Source organism: Rutidosis leptorrhynchoides, chromosome 3, assembly GCF_046630445.1.
Source record: "Rutidosis leptorrhynchoides isolate AG116_Rl617_1_P2 chromosome 3, CSIRO_AGI_Rlap_v1, whole genome shotgun sequence".
Classification (NCBI taxonomy): Eukaryota; Viridiplantae; Streptophyta; class Magnoliopsida; order Asterales; family Asteraceae; genus Rutidosis; species Rutidosis leptorrhynchoides.
In genome coordinates this window covers 686504358-686518730 of record NC_092335.1, presented here as the reverse complement: position 1 = coordinate 686518730, position 14373 = coordinate 686504358, and the positions used below count along the sequence as shown (strand labels likewise).

The 14373-nt window shown below is 31.0% G+C and overlaps 1 protein-coding gene across 1 annotated transcript; it reads left to right on the top strand.

The window, feature by feature from the left end:
• Positions 1–809: 809 nt before the first annotated feature.
• On the top strand, positions 810–5687 carry LOC139902703 (uncharacterized). Its single transcript, XM_071885307.1, has 2 exons — positions 810–1079; positions 5556–5687. Exons 1-2 carry the CDS (start codon positions 810–812, stop codon positions 5685–5687), a joined length of 402 nt encoding a protein of 133 aa, XP_071741408.1.
• Positions 5688–14373: the final 8686 nt, after the last annotated feature.

The window sequence follows — 14373 nt, the reverse complement described above, 5'->3', positions numbered from 1 at the left end:
GTGACCATAATCGATCTCTACTACAAAAACCGTACAGAATACACAAAATTGTACATTTGGCTACTCCCGGCCAAGGCGAAGCGCCGAAGCCCGAAGTTTACCTGTGAAGATGGAATAGCCTAAAGCAATCCAACAAAGCAAACCGAAAGTGAGGCGACATCGTCGTCAAAGAGATCGACCAGAAAACAACGTCAAGTGTAGAATTCATAGCAGCACAAGGGAGCAAAATCAACAATGGAAAAAATAGTGGTGATGATACATTCTCCAAATAAAAATGCTATTGAGATTTTTAATCACGAAATAATTAAATAGATATAAATATGACATGACCGTAGTTTTGATTCTTAAAAATAGCTATGTTTCTTTTCGTAAAAAACATATAACATATAACATTATTATAATATAAAAACCCAATTCAAAGAAGTGTATACATTTGACTATTTGTCACTGAAGTAAACAGCACAAATACAAACACCCTACTAGCTATTATAAACACCATCCTTACAAACACCTTACAATCTATAGTTACTCAAGCAACACCAAATTTAGAAAAAATGCCTATCAAAACAAAACATCATGAACATCAAGACACAATCATATCAGCCACCGGTAACCATCGTTTCCCAAGCTCAAAACGCAGTAGATGCATATGTATATCACTAACACTCACCATACTCGTCGCTCTAGTCATCCTTATTCTCGCTCTCACCGTCTTCAAGTCCAAAAAGCCAATCACCAAAGTAAACTCAGTAGCCCTAAACGACGTAAACGCCACCCTAAACCTAATCCCACTGAACATTTCCATAAACATGTCACTTAATATATCAATATCCGTTAAAAACCCGAATAAAGCCGATATCACATACCAAGAAAGCTCGGCTGCTCTTCGGTACAAAGATCATGATATAGGCAATGTTCCGATTCCAGCTGGAAAGATTGGGGCCACTGATACTAAACAACTGAACCTCACATTAACGATTTTTGGTGATCGATTGCTGACCGATGTTAGCGTTTATGGTGATGCGATCAGTGGTAGTTTTCCGGTGTCTACTTATACTAAAATCAAGGGTAAAATTCGGGTATTGAACTTGTTTAATATTCATGTTGTGTCTACGTCAACATGCAATTTGGAGATTGACATTTTAAATAGAAAAATGGTGAATCAGAGTTGTCATTAGAAGAATAAATAATAATTTTGAGCAAATTATATTGTATATTGTGGATGTGGATGGATACGTAATTATTTGGTTGTTTGTAGGGATTGTATCATAAGATCTTATATTATGTTAGGTCGTTCGTGTACAAAATTGTTACAAAATGTTATTATCAGTTGACCGGTCAACTGAACGTTTAAAAAAATGGTTAACGGTTGGTTGCGAGATTGTTTTGATTACTGAACGATAGAACGGTTAACGTTCAGTTAATGTAAATCGTAATCAAACGTGTTTTTTATCTCCTTAACCGGCTACTACAGATTATTTAATATTTGTATCAAATCTTCAGGTTGTGAGAATTCTAGAAACTCTAAATACACTAAAATTCGAGCAATAAAAGTGGCGGGCGAGTAAAAAAAATGAAATTCGAGCAAAAATCAAAAACACGGGCGAACAAAAAATCATAGTCGAGCAAATTATTTTTATTTTTTCGAATTTCAAAAATGTAGAACATATTTTTGTTCGACTATCATGTGTTCTACATTTTGTTGTTCGAATTTCAAAAATGTAGAACATATTTTTGTTCGCCCGCCATTTTTTTTTGTTCAAACTTCAAAAATGTAGAACACATTTTTGTTCGACTATCATGTGTTCTACATTTTTTTGTTCGAATTTCAAAAATGTAGAACACATTTTTGTTCGAATTTCACAATTTTTGTTCGCCCATCCCGCATTTTTTTGTTCGAATTTCCCCATTTTTGCTCGAGTTCTTTGTTTTTTGCTCGTCCGCCACTTTTTTTGCTCGGATTTCAGTGTATTTTGGTGTTTTTGTAGTTCTCGGGGTTCTCACACAAAAAGTTCTCATTTAATCCCTCTACTATATATATATATATATACATATATATATATATATATATATATATATGATCCAGTGAAAACTTTTTTAGTGTGAGAACTCAATACACTCCAAATACACTGAAATTCGAGCTAAAAAGGCGACGGGCGAGCAAAAAACAAAGAACTCGAGCAAAAATGGGGAAATTCGAACAAAAAAATGCGGGGCGGGCGAACAAAAATTGTGAAATTCGAACAAAAATGTGTTCTACATTTTTGAAATTCGAACAAAAAAATGTAGAACACATGATAGTCGAACAAAAAAGGAAATTCAAGCAAAAATAAAAAATACGGATGAACAAAAAATCATAGTCGAGCAAAAAAATAATTTTTTTTGTTCGAATTACAAAAATGTAGAACGCATTTTTGTTCGAATTTCAATTTTTTTGTTCGACAACCACTGTGTTCTACATTTTTTTGTTCGACTATCAAAAATGTAGAACACATTTTTGTTCGAATATCATAATTTTTGTTCGACTTTCGTGTTTTGTTCGGCCGCCAACTTTTTTTGCTCGACTTTCCCCTTTTTTTGCTCGACTTTCTCTTTTTTGCTCGCCCGCCACCTTTTTTGCTCGAATTTCAGTGTATTTTGGAGTTCTCAGGGTTCTCACACAAAAAAAGTTCTCATTTGATACCTCTACTATACATACATACATGCATGCATGCATGCATGCATGCATGCATACATGCATGCATGCATGCATGCATGCATACATACATACATACATACATACATATATATATATATATATATATATATATAGTGAGGATCCATTGAAAACTTGGGTAGAGAGACAACCTAGATAACTCACATATTAATGTACATGCACCTATCATATGTACTTATTCTTTGAAAGAAAAAAAAAAGAAAAAGAAATTTCAAAATTTTTCAAAAATTCAACAGCAGCATGCCACGCCAGCAGCCACGTCAACCAGACTGACTGCCACGTCAGCACATACTCACACGTGACTCAGTCTGCGCTGATGTGGCAGTCAGTCTGCTGACGTGGGAAAAAATCAATTTTTTTAAGACAAAAAAATTCGTAAATTTTTTTTTCCAGAATTTTTTTCAAAATTTAGCCCGATTTAGAGTTTAGGGTTTACGGTTTAGGGTTTACTGTTTTGGGTTTAGTCCCTAAACCTAAAACCCTAAACTCTAAACTGTTCGTGTTAAAAACTCAATCTAAACCCTAAACCCTAAACCCTAATTTCTAAACCCTAATTTATGTTTAGGAATGAATTGATGCGATAGGACGAAAATACCCTTACTAATATGAGTGAAATAAGTGAAATAACATGGTGCTAAGAAATGTCTGGCATGTAAGTGAAATAACATGGTGCTATGAGTTATCTCATATGTCAAGTTCTCTCTTGATCCTTTCGCTATATATATATATATATATATATATATATATATATATATATATATATATATATATATATATATATATATATATATATATATATATATAATCAAGAGGGAATGACTATTTTGGGGAGAAGTTGGGGGAAATAAATTTTTTATGGTCATAATCAAGAGAGAATGACTTTTTTGGGGAGAAGTTGGGGGAAATAAATTTTTTTTGTTTTTTCGAAAAAATTTCAGACATCAAGTTTAGGTAAAAATATAAACATTTAAAAAGGAAACTTTGTGATAAATGTTATTATTTAGGAGAGAAAACGATCGAAGGAATAATTGATAACATTCATCATGAGTACTGTTATTCCTAATAATATTTTTGGAATGTTGTTTTCTTTCATCTTATATGAAGTTTTTTTTTCAAAAGTTAGCCCGATTTATAGTTTAGGGTTTAGAGTTTAGGGTTTGGTTTAGTGTTTGGGGTTTCGGGAATAAACCCCAAACACTAAACCAAACCCTAAACACTAAACTCTAAACCATTCGTGTTAAAAATTAAATCTAAACCTTAATTTCTAAACCTAAACCCTAATTTCTAAACCCTAATAGCTAAACCCTAATTTTTGAACCATTATTTCTAAACCCTAAAAAAAACTCAGAAGTATAATATTACTCATGATGCATGTTTTATTTTTTTTCTTCGAGCGTTTTTCCGCCAAAATAATAACATTCATCACAAAGTGTATTTTTTAAATGTTCATATTTTCATGTGATCTTGATGTCTGAAAAGAAATTAAAAAAAAAAATGAAAAATATTTATTTTCCCTCATTTCTCCCCCCCAAAAAAGTGCTTCTCTATTGATTAAATATATTTCTCTCTCTCTCTCTCTCTCTCTCTCTCTCTATATATATATATATATATATATATATATATATATATATATATATATATATATATATATATATATATATATTAATTTATATAAATAAATAAATAAAAATAATGGTTAGTAGGTTACAATAGGATTTGAAGAGATATAAAATATACTCCGTAAAATAAATTAAAGTACACCTTTAAAAATATCTTATAAAAAGTTTATTACAAGAACAAATGGTGGTGCGGTGGGACAGTGCTAAACGAGATTTAAATCAAAAGCTACAAATGGATTTCTAATTGACACCGAAAAATCAAATGGGATTGGCAACAATGGCTAACCGCGCCTACTTCCTTTATGTAATTATAATTCGTCGAGTATGTTAGGCTTCATATATAATACGAATACATATATAGTGCTACCTAGGTTGAATATTATGTACAACATTGTTTGGGCTGGAATTCGCTACCCTCTGTTACAGTCTCATTTATATAAATTGGTTGTTTGCTTTAAAAAAAAGAAAGAAAAAAACGTAGTATATTTGTTTTTACTCCGTATTATGTAGTAGTTGGGGCTTTATGATTCATTTCTTTCCTATCTCTTGAGATCTGCACCCAATCTACTTTATTATTTTTTGGATCTTGTTTTCATCTTACTACGTACTTTTTTAACTGATCTCCATTTTATTTCCTTCTCTTGCTACTCTTTTAAAGTTAAAAGATGATGATGACCCTTCAAAGTCAAAAGATCAAACTAATCATCTTTCTCCGGCATCTCGTCGGAGGTCTAGCCGGTTTTTCTCCTTTCGTTTTCCGACAGCTGCGTCACACTACAACAAAAATGCTAGTTTTTCACACTTTTATGTACACACTTGATGCGCGTGTGAACAAAGTTTTCATATTTCTAAATGTGTACAACATTTAAACGATTTTGATTGTGAAGATTATTTCTCACACTTTTTTGCGTGAAATAATACCTATATCCCTCACGTTTTTAAACATTTGATTAAATACATATAATAATATAATTTCCTGTATAAAATACACTTAAAGACAAATTTGAAAAGAAAAAGCCTGAAAAATTGGTAGTTAATTTAGTATAAAGTACACGCATATAAGCATGAAAATTCATAAGCTAATTAAAAAAATGTACACACTTGTAAGTGTGTACCGTTAAAAAAATAACTTGGGAAAAAGTACATGGTTTAGACTGTGAAGAAATAAAAGAGTACTCCGTATTAAAGAAAATATAACGTTTATTTATATTTATTTTTAGTTAAAATTTAAGATAACTATATCAAATTCACTGACTTTGAGCCAACATCAAGCGTCGTCCTATTGGCGAATTGACTGCCTCGTAGAGCCTAAATCGATTTTTCAACTGGCTTTGAAACCCATGAAAATTTGATTCTACCATTTTCATGTTTTTTTTTCATGGTGTCTCAATTTTTTATTTTTTATTTTATTTTATGTTCTTTTTTTATCTTACTATTTTAAAAAAAAAAAAATAGAAAGAGAGAGAGAGAGAGATGACTTTCTGTCGAATAGAGAGAGAGATGACTTTCTCTACTTTTGTGAGTGTTTTCACTCTAGGTGAAGAAATGACTTGTTTCTATTATCGAATAGGGGAATGATTGTCTACATCTCACCTCCCTCATACACTCAAGTGGTATTGAGTTTGTTGTTGTTGTTGTTGTTGTTGTTGTATATCAAATTCACTCTAAATTTTGCTAACAAAATCGAAACCCTAACTTTAGAATACAACAGCTCTATTCGTTACCATTCATCTAAATTAATGGAGTATATTGATGAAATCAACTATTATCTGTATGACAAGTTTGTTCCACATATAGCAGTTGTATTAAGACTTAAAACTAATAATTATCCTAAGTGAAGGGGAGTTTCGTATTTGAATTTAATTAAAATAAAGTAAATACGAAATTAACCTAAATAAATGACAAGTATTGCTCTTCTATAATTAAACTCGTTATTAAATATTTATAAGTAAATAGTTCATATCAACCTCACAATATCTATAAACTAAGACCTAATAAACTTAGTAAATTCACATAAACATCGTTCATGGTTCATACTTTACCATATTTAATCAATGAAACTCTTTCTTGGTTAAACTCACGTAAAACCTAATATATTAAGATCACTCAAAATAGTCTACACGATTGTATTATCACAATGCTTATTCAATTACCATATCTACACTCACATGCAAATGTCTAAATCACAAGTGTTAAAGTACAAGATATGAGCATTGATAAACTCACATAAATCGATTCATAAATATGTATAATTGAATAAAGAATATGGATAATCACAACAATGGATCTATCGAAAGAACACAATTAATCAAACATAACAACCTTAATAATAAAAAATATAGAGCAATCCATAATCATAAGTCTTATATCAAAGCGAACACATAAAAACTTAGCTTAGCATAATTGAAGATGAAACAATCAAACACCTGAACATGATAGAATTCATAATTATATTACTAAAATAATGGAAACTAAAAGAACAAATAATAATTTGGATCTAATCTTCAATCTTGATGATGCCCTAACTTGTATACGGTGAAAGATATCTTAGAAACCCCTCAAATTCGTAGCTGAGATCGTATGTGTTAAATGGCCAAAACCCTTTCCCTATTTATAAATTTTCTCTGACTTGCTGGCCAATCCAGAACACGATGCGCCACATCTAAAAACGGTGCGCCGCATCCTTTACCTTTACTGATCAAATGCGTCGCATCTCTCTGGATGTGCCATATCCTTGAGCTTATGTTACCGAATGGTTATTTTTCAAAGGGCGATGCGTCGCATCTCAGACAGATACATCGCATTTGCTGATTTTGACTTTTCTTTCGTTTTATCACTTGGAAGCTGAATTCTTTAACAATAATGACCATGATGCTCCCTTATATCGTTCTTTGTTCGCAATTAACTTCTTGACCAAATACCAATCATATCTTCTTCAAAATCTTAATTGTCAAGTGAACGAAAGTTTGATCCGATAACGTGTATAAAATACGCATAAAAAGCGCGTTATCAATAGTTTAACAACTAGTAAGATAGGCCCGCGCGATGCGGCGGAGTTTTTCGGATTGCATATTCATATTTAACGTAACGTTATGTATTTACAGAATTAAAAACACGTTGATGCGGATGTGTTTGGATAATGTACCTAATGGCCTACGCATTTTTAACGCCAGAAAAACCGCGTATAAAAGGGGACGAAACCATTGATATAATGTAATTAGTTTGGGTTGTTTATTATATGTGTATATATATGTATGAAAAATAGCTCGATATGTTTACCGTTTTTTTAAAAAACGTTCGTTTAGTGTATAGTTAGTTGCGTTTTGTTCGTAAAATTATTTCGAGTTGAACGGCGGTGGCAGAAAAATTTAACTCGCGGCGAACGGGAAGATACGGCCCGTTAAAAATTTGGGTGGAATTTTTTTAAAGTAATTTAATAAAATAATAAATTTACAGATTATACCCCTGAAGAAGTTGCAGTTTGGACCATAGTTTAGGGGGTGGTTTTGTAAGTTTTTTTGTTGAATGTAGTTTGAGGCCACTTGATATGATTCTCAATTTTAATACTACTTTTACCCGCCACATCAGCGCAGATCAGCACAAACACTTTAACATTTCTTTCACATTATTTTCACTAAACTCTCACAATCATAAACTTCACCACCCCACTTTACCCATTTTTTATTATTATTTAAAACTTAAAATATAAATATAAATAATTTTTATAAACTAAAAAAAATAAAAATAAAATACGAATTAGAAAAAAAATAAAAAAAGTCGATTACATTAATTAATAAAAATACGCTTACATTAAAATTAAACTACTAGTACAAAAAAAAAAAAAAAACACGAGTACATAAAAAAAACACTAGTACATAAAAAAAACACGAGTAAATAAACTAAATACCGATTAATCGGTATAATAACCATCCTCACTACGATCGTTCCAAATATGTTTCGTATACAACACGACATTTGTCGAGTTGATTATTGCGGTTCCGAGTAACCACGCTCATTTATCGTTATCCTCGAGCCACACGAAGACCTTCTTTTCGTCATTCCAGTATGTAAAATGTGAAACCTCGCCGCAATCAGCGGTTCGCCTTAAATGATCGAACAAATCACTAACGTAAAGGTCGGTAACTGCCACATCTAAGGTATCGACCCTACCACCGTCGTATCGGTCCATGTCATCGGAAAACAACCCGCCGTCGTGAATCTCGAACGTAACTGTGTTTGTGAAAACCATTTTTGTGTATAAATTGAGAGTGAAAATTTGAAAGTGAGAATGTATGATTTTGGTTAAGTAATGGGGTATATATATATATATATATATATATATATATATATATATATATATATATATATATATATATATATATATATATATATATATATATAATGTGTTGGAAAAAAGAAAAAGAAATAAAAAGTAACGGATCCAAATTTTCAAAAATTGAAGTGGGCCCCACTTTTCATTCATTAGAGCCGTTGCAGCAGCCACTGGTGGAGCCAGTGGCGGTTTGCTGGTGATGGTGGTCAGGCGGTGGCGATGGGTAACGGAGCCAGGTGACTAGCGATTGCATGATGCCGGAGAATTGAGGAATGTCAAAAACGTTCAAATTCTGGACTCCGTTTAGTATATATTTAACAATAACAATAACAATAACAATAACAATTAACAATAACAATTTAACAATTTAACAATTAACAATAATAATAATTATAGACAAATTATTTAAAAAATGGGTTTATGTTACAAAATAACACTTCACTTTATACATGAAGACGTACAGAAGAATTCGTTAGAGTACAAAAATCGTATAATATAATACGTACTTGTAAAAAAGGTGAAAAAATATACCAACTTTCTTTATTAATTCTAAAAAACTGACAGGTCTTGTAAAAAACATGGGATGTACATTTTACTCGGTAGTTGTTAATATATATATATATATATATATATATATATATATATATATATATATAGTGGTAGGATCAAGAGGGAAGTAACCATTCGGGGGGAAGCAAAAACTTTTTTTTTTCTTTCGTTTTTTGAAAAAACTTGTTCACGAACATTATAGATGAGATGAAAATATGAACATTTAGTAGAGACACTTTGTGATAAATGTTTTTATTTTGGCGGGAAAACGCTCGAAGAAGTAATATATAACAATTATCGTGTTTTTCGAGCGTATTTTGAGGTTTTAGCTATTGGGGTTTAGATATTAGGATTTAGATATTAGGATTTAGATATTAGGGTTTATAGGGTTTAGATATTAGGGTTTAGAAATTTAGGGTTTAGGGTTTAGATTTAGGGTTTAGATTTAGGATTTAGATTGAGTTTTTAACACGAACGGTTTAGAGTTTAGGGTTTAGGGTTTGGTGTTTTGGGTTTATGGAATAAACCCAAAACACCAAATCCTAAACCCTAAACTCTAAACTCTAAATCGGGCTAAATTTTACTTCACAAAACATGAAAAAAAAAACGTTCATATTCTTCACGAACAATATTATCTTGAATGTTGTTTTTGTCGATCATTTTCCCGCTTAAACAATAACATTCATCACGAAGTGTCTCTTCTAAATGTTCATATTTTCGTGTGATCTTGATGAAAAAAAAAAACAATTTAAAAAAAAAACGAAATTTTTTTTTTTTGCTTCCCCCCGCTTCCCCCCGATTGGTTACTTCCCCATTGATCCTGCCTATATATATATATATATATATATATATATATATATATATATATATATATATATATATATATATATATATATTGTAATATAAACCCCAATCCTTTTGTAATTTCATACTAATACATCGAACAACGAAAGTCTTCCACACGCGAAGAACGTGTGATTACGACTAATACTGATCATACAACATCAATGAGTCCAACCTGATCAGAAGCAAGATTGATCTCTCCCGACCTGATCAGAAGCAAGGTCAATCCAATAAACGCGCAAGGCCATGTACAACAACATACAACAACAAAGGTTCGAAGCATAGCAACTAGGTCAACGGTCTAGGTCATGTCACTATATGCCTTAACGGCTAGAGTAACCCACTCACCGAATACCAGCACGAGAAGAACTCAGAAGTCTTATATTTCTGAGTCTTCACTTCTCCTGATCACCTAGAAACATCATAAACAAAGTTAGTATATTGTTCTAATCGATAATATAATCAATTATACTATAAACTAGGTCATATAGAACATATTTCTAATATCAATTAAGCACAACAAACACTTAAGATTAGGAATCAAGCATCAAAACACCAAAAACTCATATGAACACAAAAACTCAATTTAAGCAAGAATCAAGACAAGAATCAAAGAGAAGCTTACCTTAAAATGATCACGAAATCACAGAGAATAGTTTGCTCGCTTCAATCTACTTAATAACTTACAAAATCAATTTAGGGTTTCAAGGGATCAAGAAGTTAGGTACGTAGTGTAATTTTTAATTTAGGGAAATATGCTTGAATGATCCAGAAACATAAGCATATAAGAGGGTCTTAACTCATACCTCGTATCACACGGGTATTTGCCAGTTATCTAATAACTTAAATACTTCGTTAGGAGGCCCTAATGGTTTAACGACCCGTCAAAGTACACTTGACGACCATCGTTATCTTGGTCCCACAGCTTGATCATAACTCTATATGAATTTGATAAATAACCTTGCATTCTTTATTTAAAAATGATTTCCTATAAAGGAAACCTACCAAAATGTGTAAGTTTAGAAAAACCATACATTATTACTTAACCAAAAGTTGACCAAAACAAGTCAATAACATCCACTATTAAATGTATCAAAATAGAATGCAAGTTAACGTTTAACAAAAGCTGCCATCATAAATATGCAGACTCTCTAAGCACAGCGGAAGTAATCAATCATGAACCTCAGAATAAAACATGCGAGTAACTGTCAACAAAAATGTTGAGTGAATTATAGGTTTAATATTGCAAACAATATTTAATTTAAACCATAACAATTTATGTTTGAAAACATAAAAACTCCTTTTTGGACCACAAAATTATATGCTAGAAAACATATAAAAACATTATTCCATTTTCCGTGAGCCACATGGTAACCACTTAACCTTTATTTACCCTTGCCAAACACAATAAATAACATACACTGAACAAGTGTATCTTTAACTAAATACGAAGTACTAAACATTCCGATTATAAATTGCTAGCGCGACTTGCTCGAAATGGAGTTGTCAAACCCGATAGATCTATCTGTAGGATTCGCGTTCACCTGTAGAAACCAGTGATTACAGTTACCAGACTAGGTAATATTTTTGTTCAACTCACAATGATTAATTTAAACCAACCTCCATTTGAGTCCAAAATATAAAATAAATTGCATGTATTCTCATCTCAAAAGATTTAAATAGAAAAAGGGGACTATAACTCACCTTAAAGCAAAAGAAGTAACCACACAAGAATGCGACCAGCATATGAAGTAAAGTGATCAAGAATGATCACAACGCCGACCTATAAATAAAGCAAGCCGATATAAATAACTAACTTAGGTCAAGTCTTAGTATGATAGCTATTGTACATGTTGCAAGTAGACATAGAACAATACTCAACATGCATCGGTTTGATCGGAACAGCGTACGGACACACACTTTCTATTTTTAGAAAGTTTCTATTTTTGGCAGGTTTCCATTTTTGGAAAGTTTCAATTTTTTGGAAAGTTTCTATTTTTGGAAAGTTTCTATTTTTTGGAAAGTTTCTATTTTTGAAAAGTTTCTATTTTAGGAAAGTTTCTATTTTTGAAAAGTTTCTACTTTTGGAAAGTTTCTATTTTAGGAAAGTTTCTATTTTTGAAAAGTTTCCAAATTTATAAAGTTTCCATATTTAGAAAGTTTCTATTTTTAGAAAGTTTATAAGTTAGGAAAGTTTCCTTAATTAGAAAGTCAACAAAAGTCAACTGAAAGTCAAAGTCAACTGAAAGTCAACTCAAAAGTCAACCTTAGTCAAACATAGTCAACATTAATTTTAAAAGTATAGGTTATATTAATAATATAGGATATAATGTTAATTAAAGTCATATATGTATAATTATGTCATAACATAAGTTTAATTAAATTAAATTGAATTATTAAAGTTAACATAAGTTTAAATGATATAATTAATATAACATAAGTATTTAATTAATTAATTAAATATTAGTCATAATATAAGTATTATTAATTAATAATAGATTTTAAATCATATCATAAATATTATTAATTAATAATGAATTATCAATCATATCATAAGTTTCTAATTATGATTATTAAATCATATGTATTTAATAATTAAATTATAATTAAATAATAACTAAGCCTTATAATAATTAAATAATTAATTAACCCTTATTATAAGTCTTATAAAAATAATCTCATAACATAAGTTTAATACTTATCTTAAGTATTTTTCATTAATAATAAAAGTATTATTAATCGTAAGTTTAATTAAAAGTTTAATTAAATCAAAAGTAATTAATAAATGATATAATAAATATATATATCATAAGTCTTAAATTAATTTAATTACTTTTATATCACAAGTAATTTAATAATAATGAAAATCATTATTTATATCATAAGTTTAATTTATAACCATAAGTTTTAATTAAAACGTTCGCCGGGTCATAACTTGAGCCTCGGGTGTCGGTTTTCGACGAGTCTTATATATATATCCTCGTCTAACCAAACCACCCGAAACATTAGAGAACTCAATAACACCCTAATATCAGTCCCCAAGTCGTGACCTACAGCGATGAAGCAACTTGGAACTTCAATCCGCTCAAAATCTAGTTTTGGCCATTCCGGGTGATCCGTGGCTCGAATTTCGATGACCCGAACATGAATGTTCACTAAATCATCAATCCTAACCCACTAGTACACCCTAAAGCCTTCAAAAATGGTCACAAGGTCAGACCCCAACTGATTACATTCGTTTTTATATTTTAATCTTATCAAAACACCAATTTAAGCATAACTTTTGATCCGGAACTCGAAAAGAGGTGAATCAAAAGCCTAAAATTATGTACTAAATGATAGAGACTCATCTATACACTTTATTTTGTCAAAAATCACAGTTAAGTTCACTGATTTTAACCAATAAGCTACTGTCCCAATTTAATCAAACCGAAAACATGCGATAACAAGTGATTCTATGCATACAATCATTAATCCAACAACATACAATTACTATAGCATCAACATAAGATTAAAAACAGTAAAAATAAAGGAAAATTGAAAATCTAGGGTTCATGTTCATACCCAAATCAAAAATCGAGAAGAAGACGCTTAAAGATCGTGAAATAAGACACCCGAATATGTAAGCAACCTTGAGAAATGATGAACAAGTGTATATGATCTTGTAGTGGCAGATTTTTGGTGTATGAATGAGCTAGGAGTCGGCCTAGGGTGAAAGAAATGGAAGAGAGAAGTTGCTAGGGTTTGTTTTGGTGAAATGAATGTGAAAAATTGATTTCCAAAAAGAATGTAAGTAATAAAATGAAAAGGGTTGGGCCATGGGCATGTTTTTGGCCAAAATGGCTGTGGGATGGGCCCACACAACCCAAATTTTTATTCCTTAAGTTTCTTGTTTGGTCTGAAAGCCCGAACGAAGCCCGATTCGCGAAAATACCGTTACGCGATTAAATCTTTGGAGGAATTACGCACACGCGAAAAATAAAATATATAAACTCTATATATATTCATATGACATCAAAATATCATATTTAAAATAATTTAGATTTAAAAATCCCAAAAGTTTAACCGTTGGTTTGAAAATCGCAAAGATTCACCGGATAGAAATCCACGACACGTAGAAACGTACAACTTGAAATATGAATACAAATATTCATATAACACATAATAATTAATATATTATTACAAAAATAATAATATAGGTCATAGGAATGACATGGCATGAATAACAGTTAACGGTCATTAAATAGTTAACGGTAAAAGATAACGGAAAAAGTAGGGTCGTTACAGTACCTTCCCGTTACGGAAATTTCGTC